Source organism: Equus quagga, chromosome 22 (assembly GCF_021613505.1).
Source record: "Equus quagga isolate Etosha38 chromosome 22, UCLA_HA_Equagga_1.0, whole genome shotgun sequence".
Classification (NCBI taxonomy): domain Eukaryota; kingdom Metazoa; phylum Chordata; class Mammalia; order Perissodactyla; family Equidae; genus Equus; species Equus quagga.
Genome location: NC_060288.1, coordinates 4,680,854 through 4,694,957, shown reverse-complemented (window position 1 = coordinate 4,694,957; position 14,104 = coordinate 4,680,854). Strand labels below are relative to the sequence as shown.

Sequence of the window (14,104 nt, the reverse complement as noted above, 5' to 3'; positions counted from 1 at the left end):
AAAATAGCTCAACATCACTAATCGCCCAGGAAATGCAAACCAAAACTGCAATATCATTTCACACCTGTTAGAATGGCTCTCATCACAAAGCCAAGAGATAATAAATGTTGGGGAGGATTTGGGGAAAGGGGAACACTTGTGTACCATTAGTGGAAATGTAAATTGGTGCAACCACTATGAATAACAGAATGAAGGTTCCTCAAAAAGTTAAAAATAAAACTACTATATGGTCCAGCAATTCCACTGCCAATCCACTTCATATCCAAAGGAAATGAATACAAGATCTCAAAATACATATCTGCACACCCATGTTCATTGCAGCATTATTCAAAATAGGTAAGCTATGGAAACTTGTGTCCATCAATGAAGGAAGGGGTAAAAAAATATATTGTAAAAACATTCAATGGAATATTATTCAGTCAAGAGAAAGAAATATATCTTGTAATTTGCAATAATATGGATAAAACTTGTGGACATTACAGTAAGTGAAATGTCAGATAGTGAAGGACAAATACTCTATGTTATCACTTATATATGGAATCTAAAAAATCCAAACTCAGAGAAACAATGAGTATGTGGTGGTTACCATAGACTGGAAAGTGATGGAAAACGTGAGATGTTTGTCAAGGGATACAAATTTCCAGTTATAAAATGAAGTTATGGGGATCTAATGTACAGCATGATGTTTATACTTAATAACACTATATTATATACTTGAAAGTTGCTAAGAAAGAAGATCTTAAATGTTCTCACCACAGAAAAGAAATGGTAATTATGTGACAAAATGGAGATGTTTGTTAACACGGTGGTGGCAATCATTTTGTAATATATAAAAGTATCAAATCAACACACTGTACACCTTAAACTTACACAATGTCAATTGTATCTCAATAAAGCTTGTGGGGGCCAGGGAGGGACACGTACATGTAAGACCTGAAACTGTAACACTACTAGAGGAAAACATAGGGGGAAAGCTCTTGGACATTGCTCCGGGAAATAATTTTTTGGATGTGACACAAAAGCACAGGAAACAAAAGCAAAAATAGACAAGTGGGACAGAATCAAATTTAAAAACTTCTCAGAACACACCCAAAAAAACAACAGTGTAAAGGAAACCTATAGAACGCAAGAAAATATTTGCAAATGATATATCTCATAAGACGTTAATCTCCAAAATATATAACTCATACATCTCAATAGAAAAATCAAATGATGAAGTTTAAAAATAGCAAAGGACCTGAATAGCCATTTCTCAAAAGAAGACATACAAATGGCCATCACATATAGGAAAAGGTGTTCAAAATCACTAATCATCAGGGAAATGAAAATCAAAACCACAACTCGCATCTTTTAGGGTAGATATTATCAAAGAGACAAAAGATAAGTATTAGCAAGGATGCAGAGAAAATTGGTACAGCCATTATAGAAAATAGTATAGTCCCTCAAAAATTAAAAGTGAACTACCTTATGATCCAGCAATTCCATTTCTGGGTGTATGCATGTAATGGGTGTGTCAAGCAGCTTCATTGTGGCAACTATTTCACAATGCATATGTATATCGAAATATCAAGTCATATATCTTAAATATATATTTTTTATTTGTAAATTATACCTTAATAAAGTTTGAAAAAATAGATATTAAACACAATAAATAATTTAAATATATTTAATTTAAATTATATATATATTTATAAATATAGAATCTAAATTTTATGTATATAATTGCCCATTGTCTTAGTAACATTAAAAAAAATAGTGAAGACCAACTATTTAGATGTTACAAAACAATTTTACCTGCTCCAAATAGGCTCTGACAACGTGCATCAAGATCTTGGCATTCTCCACCATAACAAAAATATTCTCCTTTACATAACTTTCCATCGTGAAAAGTTATATCAGGTGGACACTGTGGTGAGACTCCATCACAATACTCAGGTAAATCACATTCAGAATGTGCTGTCGGCCTACATAGAACACCTCTTCCTGAAATCTAATAGGAATTAAAATATTAAAAAGAAAGCATTATATATAAGATCGTTGTGGTTATCAATATTTATTTCAAAGTTAATTCCATTTATAGTTTACTGATCTATTTATTCATTCATGTCTATTAGTAACTTCTTTGCATAAAACATTATGCTAATCATATTTTTAAAATATTGAATGTTAGCAACTAAAGCAGGAGATAAGATATATGTACAAGAAAAAGTATAACACAAATATGATGTGATGAGAGCCAAAGTTTTGTTTGTGTTTTTGTGTGAGGGAGGAAAAGTCACTTTTAGCTTGGGATAATTATTTTTTGGGAGTGAAGATAGTGTAATTTAGACAATTTTGAAATAAAATATGCTTATTCAAACCACAGCTTGTAAGTATGGAATATTTGTAATTCTATGACAAATGTGAAACACAAACAATGGAACAAACAGAGGGAAACTGAAGGGTGATTAAAGAGGCAGTTCAACTACAGAAGTCTGCAGAGGAAGGAATTCAATTGTTATTTTTCTCTTGAATTATCCTATAGTTAACACTTCCACATACAGAATTCTGAAAATCTATATAAAAGAATCTCAAGTGGGCATCTATCTCATACTTCTTAATTGATGACTTCCAGTTGACACTAAAAAGGGCACAGAGGTAAGAATGTAACCACATTATAAGATTCTAGAAAAAAATAATGCAAAACTGTGTCAGTCAAGGGCAGTCAAGAACACAGAACCCAGGGCAGGTAGTTCAATAGAGAGATTTTCATATGATGAATTTGTCACAAATAGATTGGAAGGGTTGAAAAGTAAAACAAGAGACAGGAGTCAACATCTTCAACATATAAGCTAAAATGTGATCTTTAAGTCAAATGATCTTTGAATAATACGTTCAGAGTTTAAATTTTGTGCTAACATGTAGCATTTGGAAAGTGTTACTTCTAGTGAGTTTCATTATTTACACATTTATAGGAAGCTGCAGTATCTTCGATTACATACCTATAGATACCTATCACAACCAGTAATGACATTTTTATTCATAAAACATAAATATTGGATAGAGTGAATGAAAATAGTCCCTCTTAATGGCGACCTTCTATATTGAAGAATTCTATAGCAGCTCTCAATCAAGGCTTAAAAACAATAGCACCAAGTTAGGGAGAATAATGGCATTATAAAGAGGCCTCAACATCCATTAAAGTTCACAAAATAAGAAACCTGATTCTGAATTTAGTATCTTTTTCTTTATTTGAAAGGTCATTTATTTTGACTTATGGCTTTATATCCAAGTGTTTTAAAGTATTCTAGACATGATTCATTATATATTGCGGAGATATTAATAAACTTGAATCTTACGTTACAGCTCTTGCAGCACAATCCTTCATGACATTGTGCTCCTGCTTTCAGTGTACAAGTTGGAGGATCACAACAGGTAAGAGGTCCACATTGCTATGAATGAGTGGCAAGCACAAGCAAAAATACATCATGACAATAATATAAACTTTGGGAGAAGCTTTATTTACTGTGTGTATTTTTTGAGTTTTGGGGAAGAATATGAATGCTATCAACATTTATAGATTTTTGCATCTCTAAAGAATTAAAATACTAAAGTAGGACTTTTACTTTGGGTTGAAACAGAGTAACTGGTGTCCCACTAACTCTTATCCAACTAGAACACTGGGCAAAATATATGACACAAGTTTTTTCAGAAATTGGATAACAATAATAGAGAGTAGAATGGTGGCTACTAGTCCTGGAGGGCGGGAGGAAAGAAGACATATTGATCAAAGGCTACAAACATTCATTTATAAGACGGATTAGTTCTCAGAATCTAATGCACAGCATGGTGACTAAAATTAACAATACTGTATTATATACTTGAAATTTTCTAAGATGATAGGTGATGTATTCTCACTACAAGAAAAAGATAACAGTGTGAGGTGATGGATATGTTAATTGGTTTGATTGTGGTAATCATTTCACAACATATACATCTATAAAAACATCATACTGTACACCTTAAATATATGTAATTTCTATTTATCAATAATGTTTCAATAAAGCTGGGGGGAGAAGAGTGTGTAAAATTTAGGGCCACTGCAAAGTTAGCGAGAATGTCCTCAAGACTTCCCTCACTTCTTACACCAATCACAAGTTCAGTGGATTCCCCAAATCCCCTCAGGCTTGATAATTGGCTGAAAGGATTCATAGAATTCACTGCAAGCTGTTATACTCACAGTCATGTTTATTATATGGAAAGGATACAAATTAAAATCAACCAAGAGAAGAAATACCTAGGACAGAATTCAGGAGAAGCGCTACACATAGAGCTCCTATTGTCTTCACCCCATGGAATCATAGACACATTACTCTTCCACCCTTGATGTGTGACACTTTCTAACTCATTCTATGAGGCCAGAATAACCCGAATACCAAGCCCAGAGAAAGACATTACAAGAAAGGAAAATTACACACCTATATTTCTCATAAACAAAGATGAAAAATCCTCAAAAAAGATTAGGAAATTGAATCCAACAGTTTATAAAAAGAACTATGGACTACAACCAAGTGGGATTTATCACAAGTATACAAGGCTGAGTCATCATTCAAACATCAATTAATGTAATCCATCATATTGATGGCTGAAGAAGAAAAACCATATTATCATAACAATTGATGTAGAAAAAGCATTTGACAAAATCAAACACTCGCTTATTATACAAAATGTTAGGAACTAGGAACAGAAGAAAACTTCCACAATTTGATGATGAACATCTAGAAAACACCTACAGCTAACATCATACTCACGGTGAGAAACCATAAGCTTTCCCCCTACAATCAAGAACAAGGCAAGGATGCCCCCTCTCACCACTCCTTTCATCATCTTACTGGAAGTCCTAGCTAATGTAATAAGACAAGAAAATGAAATTAAGCATATACAAGTTGAGAAGGAAGAAATAAAGCTGGTTTTGCACATAGATTACACAATTGTCTATGTAAAGAAAATAATTGACCAAATAACTGACATATAACTAATAAGTGATTATAGCAAGGATGCGGATACAAAGTTAATGTACAAAAGTCAATTGTTTTCCTATGTACCAACAATGAAAAATGGCAATTTGAAATTTTAAAAGCTCAATACTATTTAAATTAGCATGAAAACAATGAATTACTTGGGAAAAGTTCTAACAAAATTTTATAGTATCTGAATCAGAGAAACTACAAAACTCCATGAAGGAAATCGAAGAAAATGTAAATAAATGCAGAGATATTCCACATTCATGGATAGGAAGACTCAATATTGTTAAGATGTCATCTTCCAAAATGATCTAGAGATTCAATGCAATTGCAATTAAAATTCCAGCAAGTTATTTTGTGGATATTTACAAACCGATTCTAAAGTTTATATGGAGAGGAAAAAGATGGAGGAGGAGGAAGGGAGAGTGAGGAAGAGGAGGAGGAGAAAAATTGGAGGACTGACAATAGCCAACTTCAAAACTTACTATAAACTATAATAATGACAGAGTGATATTCATAAAAGAATAGAAGAAGAGATCACTGGAACAAAATAAAGAACCCAGAAATAGACCTACACAGTGATAATGAAATCTTTGACAATGGAGCAAATGCAATTCAATGGAGAATGGATAGTCTTTTTCAACAAAAGCTTGCTGGAACATCTAGACATACACATGGAAAATGACTGTAGACACTGATCGTATACTTTTCAAAAAAAAATTAACTCAAAAATAGATCATAAACCTAAATATAAAATGCAGAACTATAAAACTTCTGGGAGGATAGATTTAAAAGGGTGGATCTCATGTTAAGTGCTCTTCCACCATAAAAATAATAAATAAATAGGAGTAATACCAATCTTAAACAAATTCTTTCAGAAAGTAGGGAGTAAGGGAGCACTTTCCAACTCATTTTATGAGTCCAGAATTGCCCTGATGCCAATACTAGAAGGAAATATTACAAGAAAAGAAAAAGCTACAGACCACAATCCCCTTGTGAAAATAAGTCCCATAATCCTGAAGAAAATATGGGCAAATTAAATCTAGGAACATGTATATATAGAGAATAATCCAAGTGGGGGCTAATCTCAGAAATACATAGTTGGGTTAGCATTCAAAAACCAATCAATGAAATGCACCATATTAATAGGTAAAAAAAAGGAGAAAACTCATATGATCAGCTCCATACACACAGAAATAGGACATCTGACAAAATTCAACACAAATTCTTGATTGAAAACTCTCAACTAACATTATACTCAATGGAGAGAAATTGAAAGTGCTTCCTCTAAGATCAGGAACAAGGCAAGGATGCCCACTCTCATCACCCCTATTCAACGAAGTACTGGAAGGCCTAGCTAGAGCAATTAGGCAAGACAAAGAAATAAAAGGCATCCAAATTGGAAAGGAAGAAGTAAAACTACCATTATTTTCTAATGATATGATCCTATATAAAAAAAACCCAAAGACTTGGTAAAAAAAAAAAAACTGTGGGATTAAGCAACAATTTCAGTAAAGTGGCAGGATACAAAATTAACATACAGAAACCAATTGCATTGCTTTACACTAATGATGAAGCATCTGAAAAAGAAATAAAGAAAATAATCAGATTCACAATAACATCAAAAACAACAAAACACTTAGGAATAAATGTAACCAAGGAAATGAAAGATTTGTACAATGAATACAAAACTGCTGAAAGAAATCAAAGAGGGAACAAATGGAAAGATATCCCATGTTCATGGATCAGAAGAATTAATATTATTAAAATGACCTTACTACCCAAGCCATCTACAGATTCAATGCAATCTCCATCAAAATAGCAAAGGCATTCTTCACAGAAATAGAAGAGAGAATCCTAAAATTTGTCTGGAACAACAAAAGACCCTGAATAGCCAGAGCAATCCTAAGAAAAAAGAACAAACCTGGAAGTATCAGATATCCAGATTTCAAACTATACTACAAAGTCCTAGTAACAAAAACAGGATGGTACTGGCACAAAAATAGATACATCAACCAATAGAACAGAATAGACAGCCCAGAATTATCCCTGGCATATATGGTCAGCATATATAATGTTTCACAATAAGGCCAAAATACCCAATGTGGAAAGGATAATTTCTTCAACAAATGGTGCCAGGAAAACTGAAGAAACCCAGGCACAACAATGAAATTGAATCTCTATCTCACACCACTCAGAAAACTTAATTTGAAATGGATCAAAGACCAAAATGTAAGACCAGATACCATGAAACTCCTACAAGAAAACGTAGGGGAAAAGCTTATTGATATTGGTCTTGGCAATAATTTGGAAGGCATGATGTCAAAAACACAAACAACAAAAGAAAAAATCAACAAATGAGACTACATCAAAATCCAAAGCTTCTGCACAGCAAAAGAAACAATAAAAAAAATGAAAAGACAATCTACAGAGTGGGAGAAAATTTCTGCAAACCATGTATTGGATAAGGGGCTAATGTCCAAAATATATAAAGAACTCAGTCAACTCAATAAAAACAAACAAATAATCCAATTAAAAAATGGGCAGAGGAACTAAATAGACATTTCGCCAAAGAGGACATCAAATGGACAATGGATACATGAAAAAATGCTCAACATCATAATCATCAGAGAAATGCAAATCAAAGCACAATGACATATCACTTCACTTCTGTTAGAATGGTTATCAAGAAGATATGAGAGAACAGGCACTGGCAAGGATATGGTGAAAAGGAAACCCTTACACATTGTTGGCGGGAAAGTAAAACGGCCCAACCACTATGGAAAACAATATGGAGAATCCACAAAAAAATTCAAAATAGATCAACAATATGACTCAGCAATTCCACATCTGAATATATAACAAAGGGAACAAAAACAAGATTTCTTTTTTTTATTAATGTTATGATAGATTAAAACCTTGTGAGATTTCAGTTGTACATTTTTGTTAGTCATGTTATGGGTACACCACTTCCCCCTCTGTGCCCTCCCCCCAGCCCCCTTTTCCCTGGTAACCACCGATCAGATCTCCTTATCAGTATACTAATTTCCACCTATGAGTGGAGTCATATAGAGTTCGTCTTTCTCTGACTGGCTTATTTCGCTTAACATAATACCCTCGAGGTCCATCCACGTTGTTGTGAATGGGCCAATTTTGTCTTTTTTTATGGCTGAGTAGTATTCCATTGTGTATATATACCACATCTTCTTTATCCAATCATCAGTTTCTGGGCATGTAGGCTGGTTCCACGTCTTGGTTATTGTAAATAATGCTGCGATGAACATAGGGGTGCAATTTTTTAATTGGATTATTTGTTTGTTTTCATTGAGTTGACTGAGTTCTTTATATATTTTGGACATTAGCCCCTTATCCAATACATGGTTTGCAGAAATTTTCTCCCACTCTGTAGATTGTCTTTTCATTTTTGATTTCAGGTTCTTAGGATAGATACCCAGTAATGGGATGGCTGGGTCATTGGGTATTTCTATTTTTAACTTTTTGAGAAATCTCCATACTGTTTTCCATAGTGGCTGTACCAGTTTGCATTCCCACCAACAGTGTATGAGGGTTCCTTTTTCTCCACAACCTCTTCAACATTTGTCACTCTTGGTTTTCGATGTTTTTGCCAATCTAACGGGTGTAAGGTGATATCTTAGTGTAGTTTTGATTTGCATTTCCCTGATGATTAGCGATGATGAACATCTTTTCATGTGTCTATTGGCCATATTCATATCTTCTTTTGAGAAATGTCTGTTCATGTCCTCTGCCCATTTTTTGATCGGGTTGTTTGTTTTATTGTTGTTAAGCAGTGTGAGTTCTTTGTATATTATGGAGATTAACCCTTTGTCGGATAAGTGGCTTGTAAATATTTTTTCCCAATTAGTGAGCTGTTTTTTTGTTTCAATTCTGTTTTCCCTTGCCTTGAAGAAGCTCTTTAGTCTGATGAAGTCCCATTTGTTTATTCTTTCTATTGTTTCCCTCAACTGAGGAGTTACAGTGTCCGAAAAGATTCTTTTGAAACTGATGTCAAAGAGTGTACTGCCTATATTCTCTTCCAAAAGACTTATTGTCTCAGGCCTAATCTTTAGGTCTTTGATCCATTTTGAGTTTATTTTGGTGTGTGGTGAAAAAGAATGGTCGATTTTCAATCTTTTGCATGTGGCTGTCCAGTTTTCCCAGCACCATTTGTTGAAGAGACTTTCTTTTCTCCATTGTAGGCCCTCTGCTCCTTTGTCGAAGATTAGCTGTCCATAGATGTGTGGTTTTATCTCTGGGCTTTCAATTCTGTTCCATTGATCTGTGGACCTGTTTTTGTACCAGTACCATGCTGTTTTGATCACTGTAGCTTTGTAGTATGTTTTGAAATCGGGGATTGTGATTCCGCCGGCTTTGTTTTTCTTGCTCAAGATTGCTTTAGCAATTCGTGGTCTTTTGTTCCCCCATATGAATTTTAGGATTGTTTGTTCAATTTCTGTGAAGAATGTTCTGGGGATTCTGATTGGGATAGCATTGAATCTGTATATTGCTTTAGGTAGTATGGACATTTTAACTATGTTTATTCTTCCAATCCATGTGCAAGGAATGTCTTTCCATCTCTTTATGTCATCGTCAATTTCTTTCAAGAAAGTCTTGTAGTTTTCATTGTATAGATCCTTCACTTCCTTGGTTAAGTTTATCCCAAGGTATTTTATTCTTTTCGTTGCGATGGTGAATGGGATAGAGTTCTTGAGTTCTTTTTCTGTTAGTTTATTGTTAGTGTATAGAAATGCTACTGATTTATGCACGTTAATTTTATACCCTGCTACTTTGCTGTAGTTGTTGATTATTTCTAATAGTTTTTCTGTGGATTCTTTGGGGTTTTCTATATATAAGATCATGTCGTCTGCAAACAACGAGAGTTTTACTTCTTCGTTACCTATTTGTATTCCTTTTATTTCTTTTTCCTGTCGAATTGCTCTGGCCAGCACCTCCAGTACTATGTTGAATAGGAGTGGTGAAAGTGGGCACCCTTGTCTTGTTCCTGTTCTCAGAGGGATGGCTTTCAGTTTTTGTGCATTGAGTATGATGTTGGCTGTGGGTCTGTCATATATGGTCTTTATTATGTTGAGGTACTTTCCTTCTATACCCATTTTACTGAGGGTTTTTATCATAAATGGGTGTTGGATCTTGTCGAATGCTTTCTCTGCATCTATTGAGATGATCATGTGGTTTTTGTTTTTGTTGATGTAGTGTATCACGTTGATTGACTTGCGGATGTTGAAACATCCCTGTGTCCCTGGTATAAATCCCACTTGATCATGGTGTATAATCTTTTTGATGTATTGCTGTAATCGGTTTTCCAAAATTTTGTTGAGGATTTTTGCATCTGTGTTCCTCAGTGATATCGGCCTGTAGTTCTCCTTCTTTGTGTTGTCCTTGTCAGGTTTGGGGATCAGAGTGATGTTGGCTTCATAGAATGTGTTAGGGAGTTCTCCATCTTTCTCAATTTTCTGGAACAGTTTGAGAAGAATAGGTATTAAGTCTTCTTTGAATGTTTGGTAGAATTCTCCAGAGAAGCCGTGTGGCCCTGGACTCTTGTTATTGGCGAGGTTTTTGATTACCGTTTCTATTTCCTTACTTGTGATTGGCCTATTCAGATTCTCCATTTCTTCCTGATTCAGTTTGGGGAGATTGTAGGAGTCTAGGAATTTGTCCATTTCTTCCAGTTTGTTCAATTTGTTGGCATATAGATTTTCATAGTATTCTCTTATGATCTCTTGTATTTCATTGGTATCTGTTGTGATTTCTCCTCTGTCATTCCTGATTTTATTAATTTGCAATTTCTCTCTTCGTTTCTTGGTGAGTCTGGCTAGGGGTTTGTCAATTTTGTTAATTCTTTCGAAGAACCAACTCTTCGTTTCATTGATCCTTTCTATTGTCTTTTTTGTTTCAATATCGTTTATTTCTGCTCTTATTTTTATTATTTCCCTCCTTCTACTGACTCTGGGCTTTGTTTGTTCTTCTTTTTCTAGTTCTGTTAGGTGTCGGAGGTTGCTTATGTGAGCTTCTTCTTGTTTAGTGAGGTGAGCCTGTATTGCGATGAATTTCCCTCTTAGGACTGCTTTTGCTGCATCCCAAATGATTTGGTGTGTCGTGTTCTCATTTTCATTAGTCTCCAGATAAAATTTGATTTCTTCTTTAATTTCTTCAATGATCCATTGTTTGTTGAGAAGCGTGTTGTTTAGTCTCCACATTTTTGCACCTTTCTCTGCTTTTTTCTTGTAGTTGATTTCTAGTTTCATAGCATTATGATCAGAAAAGATGCCTGATATTATTTCAACTCTCTTGAATTTATTGATGTTTGCTTTGTTTCCCAAAATATGGTCAATCCTTGAGAATGTTGCATGTGCACTTGAGAAGAATGTGTAACCTGCTGTTTTTGGATGAAGTGTTCTATATATATCTATTAAGTCCATCTGGGCTAATTTTTCATTTAATTCTATTATTTCCTTGTTGATTTTCTGTCTGGATGTTCTGTCCATTGGTGTTAATGGTGTGTTGAGGTCCCCTACTATTATTGTATTGTTCTTGATGTCTTCTTTTAGTTCTATTAAGAGTTGCTTTACAAATTTTGGTGCTCCTGTGTTGGGTGCGTATATATTTATAAGTGTTATGTCTTGTTGGTGGAGAGTCCCTTTTATCATTATATACTGTCCCTCTTTATCTTTCTTTATCTGTTTTGCTTTGAAATCTACCTTGTCTGATATTAGTATAGCGACACCTGCTTTCTTTTGTTCATTATTAGCTTGGAGTATTGTTCTCCATCCCTTCACTCTGAGTCTGTGTTTGTCTTTGGGGCTGAGGTGTGTTTCCTGGAGGCAGCATATTGTTGGATCTTCTTCTTTGATCCATCCTGCCACTCTGTGTCTTTTGATTGGGGAGTTCAATCCATTTACATTTAGAGTGATTATTGAGATGTGGGGGCCTACCACTAACATTTTGTGTCTTGTTTTCTGGTTTTCTTCAGTTTCCTTTGTTTCTCGTCCCATGGTTTAATCTGTTCTGATGTAGAGCTGCTACTCTCTGTTGTTGTCCTTCTACTTATCTCCTCTGCTCTTGGTTTTGTAGCCCCTTTCCTTTTTTGGATTTTTCAGGAATGAGGGTTTTCCTGAGGATTTCCTGAAGAGGAGGTTTTGTGGCAATGAACTCCCTTAATTTTTGTTTATCTGGGAAAGTTTTTATTTCTCCATCGTATTTGAAGCATATTTTCGCTGGGTAGAGAATTCTCGGCTGTAGATTTTTGTCCTTCAGATTTTTGAATATATCATTCCACTCTCTTCTAGCCTGTAAAGTTTCTGCTGAGAAATCTGCTGATAGCCTGATGGGGGTTCCTTTGTAGGTTAGTTTCTTTTGCCTGGCTGTCCTTAGTATTTTCCCCTTGTTGTTGACTTTTCCTAGCTTCACTACTATATGCCGTGGAGTTGGTCTTCTTGCATTGATAGTTTGGAGATTTATTGGCTTCTGTCACCTGAAGATCCATCTCCCTCACCAGATTTGGGAAGTTCTCAGCCATTATTTCTTTGAATAGGCTTTCTGCCCCTTTCTCCTTCTCTTCTCCCTCTGGTATACCTATAATCCTTACACTGCATCTCCTAATTGTGTCTGATAATTCTCGGAGAGTTTCTTCATTTCTTTTAAGTCTTGCTTTTCTCTCCTCCTCTGCCTGCAGCAATTCTATATTGCCATCTTCCAAATTGCTAATTCTTTCCTCCATATTATCGGCCCTACTGTTCAGAGCATCTAGATTTTTCTTCATCTCCTCTATTGTGTTCTTCATTTCCAATATTTCTGTTTGGTTCTTCTTTATCGTATCAAACTCTTTTGTGACATAGCTCCTAAACTCGTTGAGTTGTCGGTCAGAATTCTCTCTTAACTCATTGAGAATCTTAATGATGGCTGTTTTGAAGTCATCATCATTTAGGTTATATATTTCATTTTCTTTGGGATTGTTTTCTGTGTATTACTTTCTTTCTGTTCTGGAGATTTAATGTATTTTTTCATATTGCTTGATCTTGTTGATTTGTGCCTCCACATGTAGATAGAGTTTAGTTGCTCCTTTCACTTGTTTCAGCTGCTGCGGTGGGGGAGCAGCTGTTTCTACTGCACCAACCAAGAACCCTGTCTGTAGTTGCTAACTGGGCCTGGGCTCCTCTTCGTAGCCACAGTGGCCCTTTGGATTCCCTCCTCTGCCGTGGGGGCTGTCACAGGGGGGCTTCAGGCTGCTGGTGCCTACTGTTGCAGCCCACCTAGATGTGCTCTCTCCTTGGGGTCTGCAACGGTGTTATGGGCTTTTCCAGCGGCTAGGGGTGGGATCACTTATATTTGTAGCTCCGTTGCTGTCGGCACCCACAAAATCTCACTTGTCCTCTGTGGGTCGCAGGAGAGCTATTGGCATCTTCTACAGTCTGTGGTTAGTTCACCTAGCTATGCTGCTTTTGCCCTGGGGTCTTCCAGCCTTGTGGCTGGTGGCTGGGTGCCTTCTACTGGTGCTGTGCATAGGCTTTCCCTAAGGCTGCTGTGAGCCTGTAGGGTTTCCCCCTAGGCTACGAAGCTGGGTCTCTGGAACTCCCCCCAGCCCCAGTCCTCTCCGAGATCTCTGGCTATCCCTAGTCCCACGGGGCGGGCAACGGCAGCTGGGGGTCGCCCCGCCCTCTGGGATTCTCTCCGGGCCTCTCCCGGAGCCGTGAATGCTGAGCGTGGCCCCTCAGCTAATGGCAGACAGAGAGTTTTATCTGCTGCCCGGGCGGAGCTCCGGCGCTTCCCCTCCGGGTCGCAGAGCCAGCCTTTGAAACTTCCCCCAGCCCTGGTCCTCTCCAGGATCTCCGGCAATCCCTACTCCCACACGGCAGGCAACGGCAGCTGGGAGACCTCCGTACCCTCCGCGACTCTCTCTGGGACCCTCCGGGCGCCGCGAGCACCAGGCAGGGTCTCCCCACCAATGGCGGGGAGAGACTCTCCCCGCGGGCTCAGGTGTGCAACTCCAAAGTTTCCCTCTGTGTTTAGGAGTAATTGTGGGGGGTTTAGGTAGGGTTCTGGTCACCTGTTTCCACCGTCGCTCCTCT

At 36.6% G+C, this 14,104-nt stretch overlaps 1 protein-coding gene across 1 annotated transcript in view; it reads right to left on the bottom strand.

The window, feature by feature from the left end:
• The window catches only part of ADAM32 (ADAM metallopeptidase domain 32), a 213,656-nt gene that overhangs the window by 63,680 nt on the left and 135,872 nt on the right, over positions 1–14,104 (bottom strand). Inside the window, exons 11-12 of the mRNA XM_046648808.1 lie at positions 3,339–3,431; positions 1,795–1,990 (exon numbers count right to left, since the gene is read on the bottom strand). Coding sequence (XP_046504764.1) covers positions 1,795–1,990; positions 3,339–3,431 — 289 coding nt within the window. The remainder of the gene's footprint in view (positions 1–1,794; positions 1,991–3,338; positions 3,432–14,104) is intronic.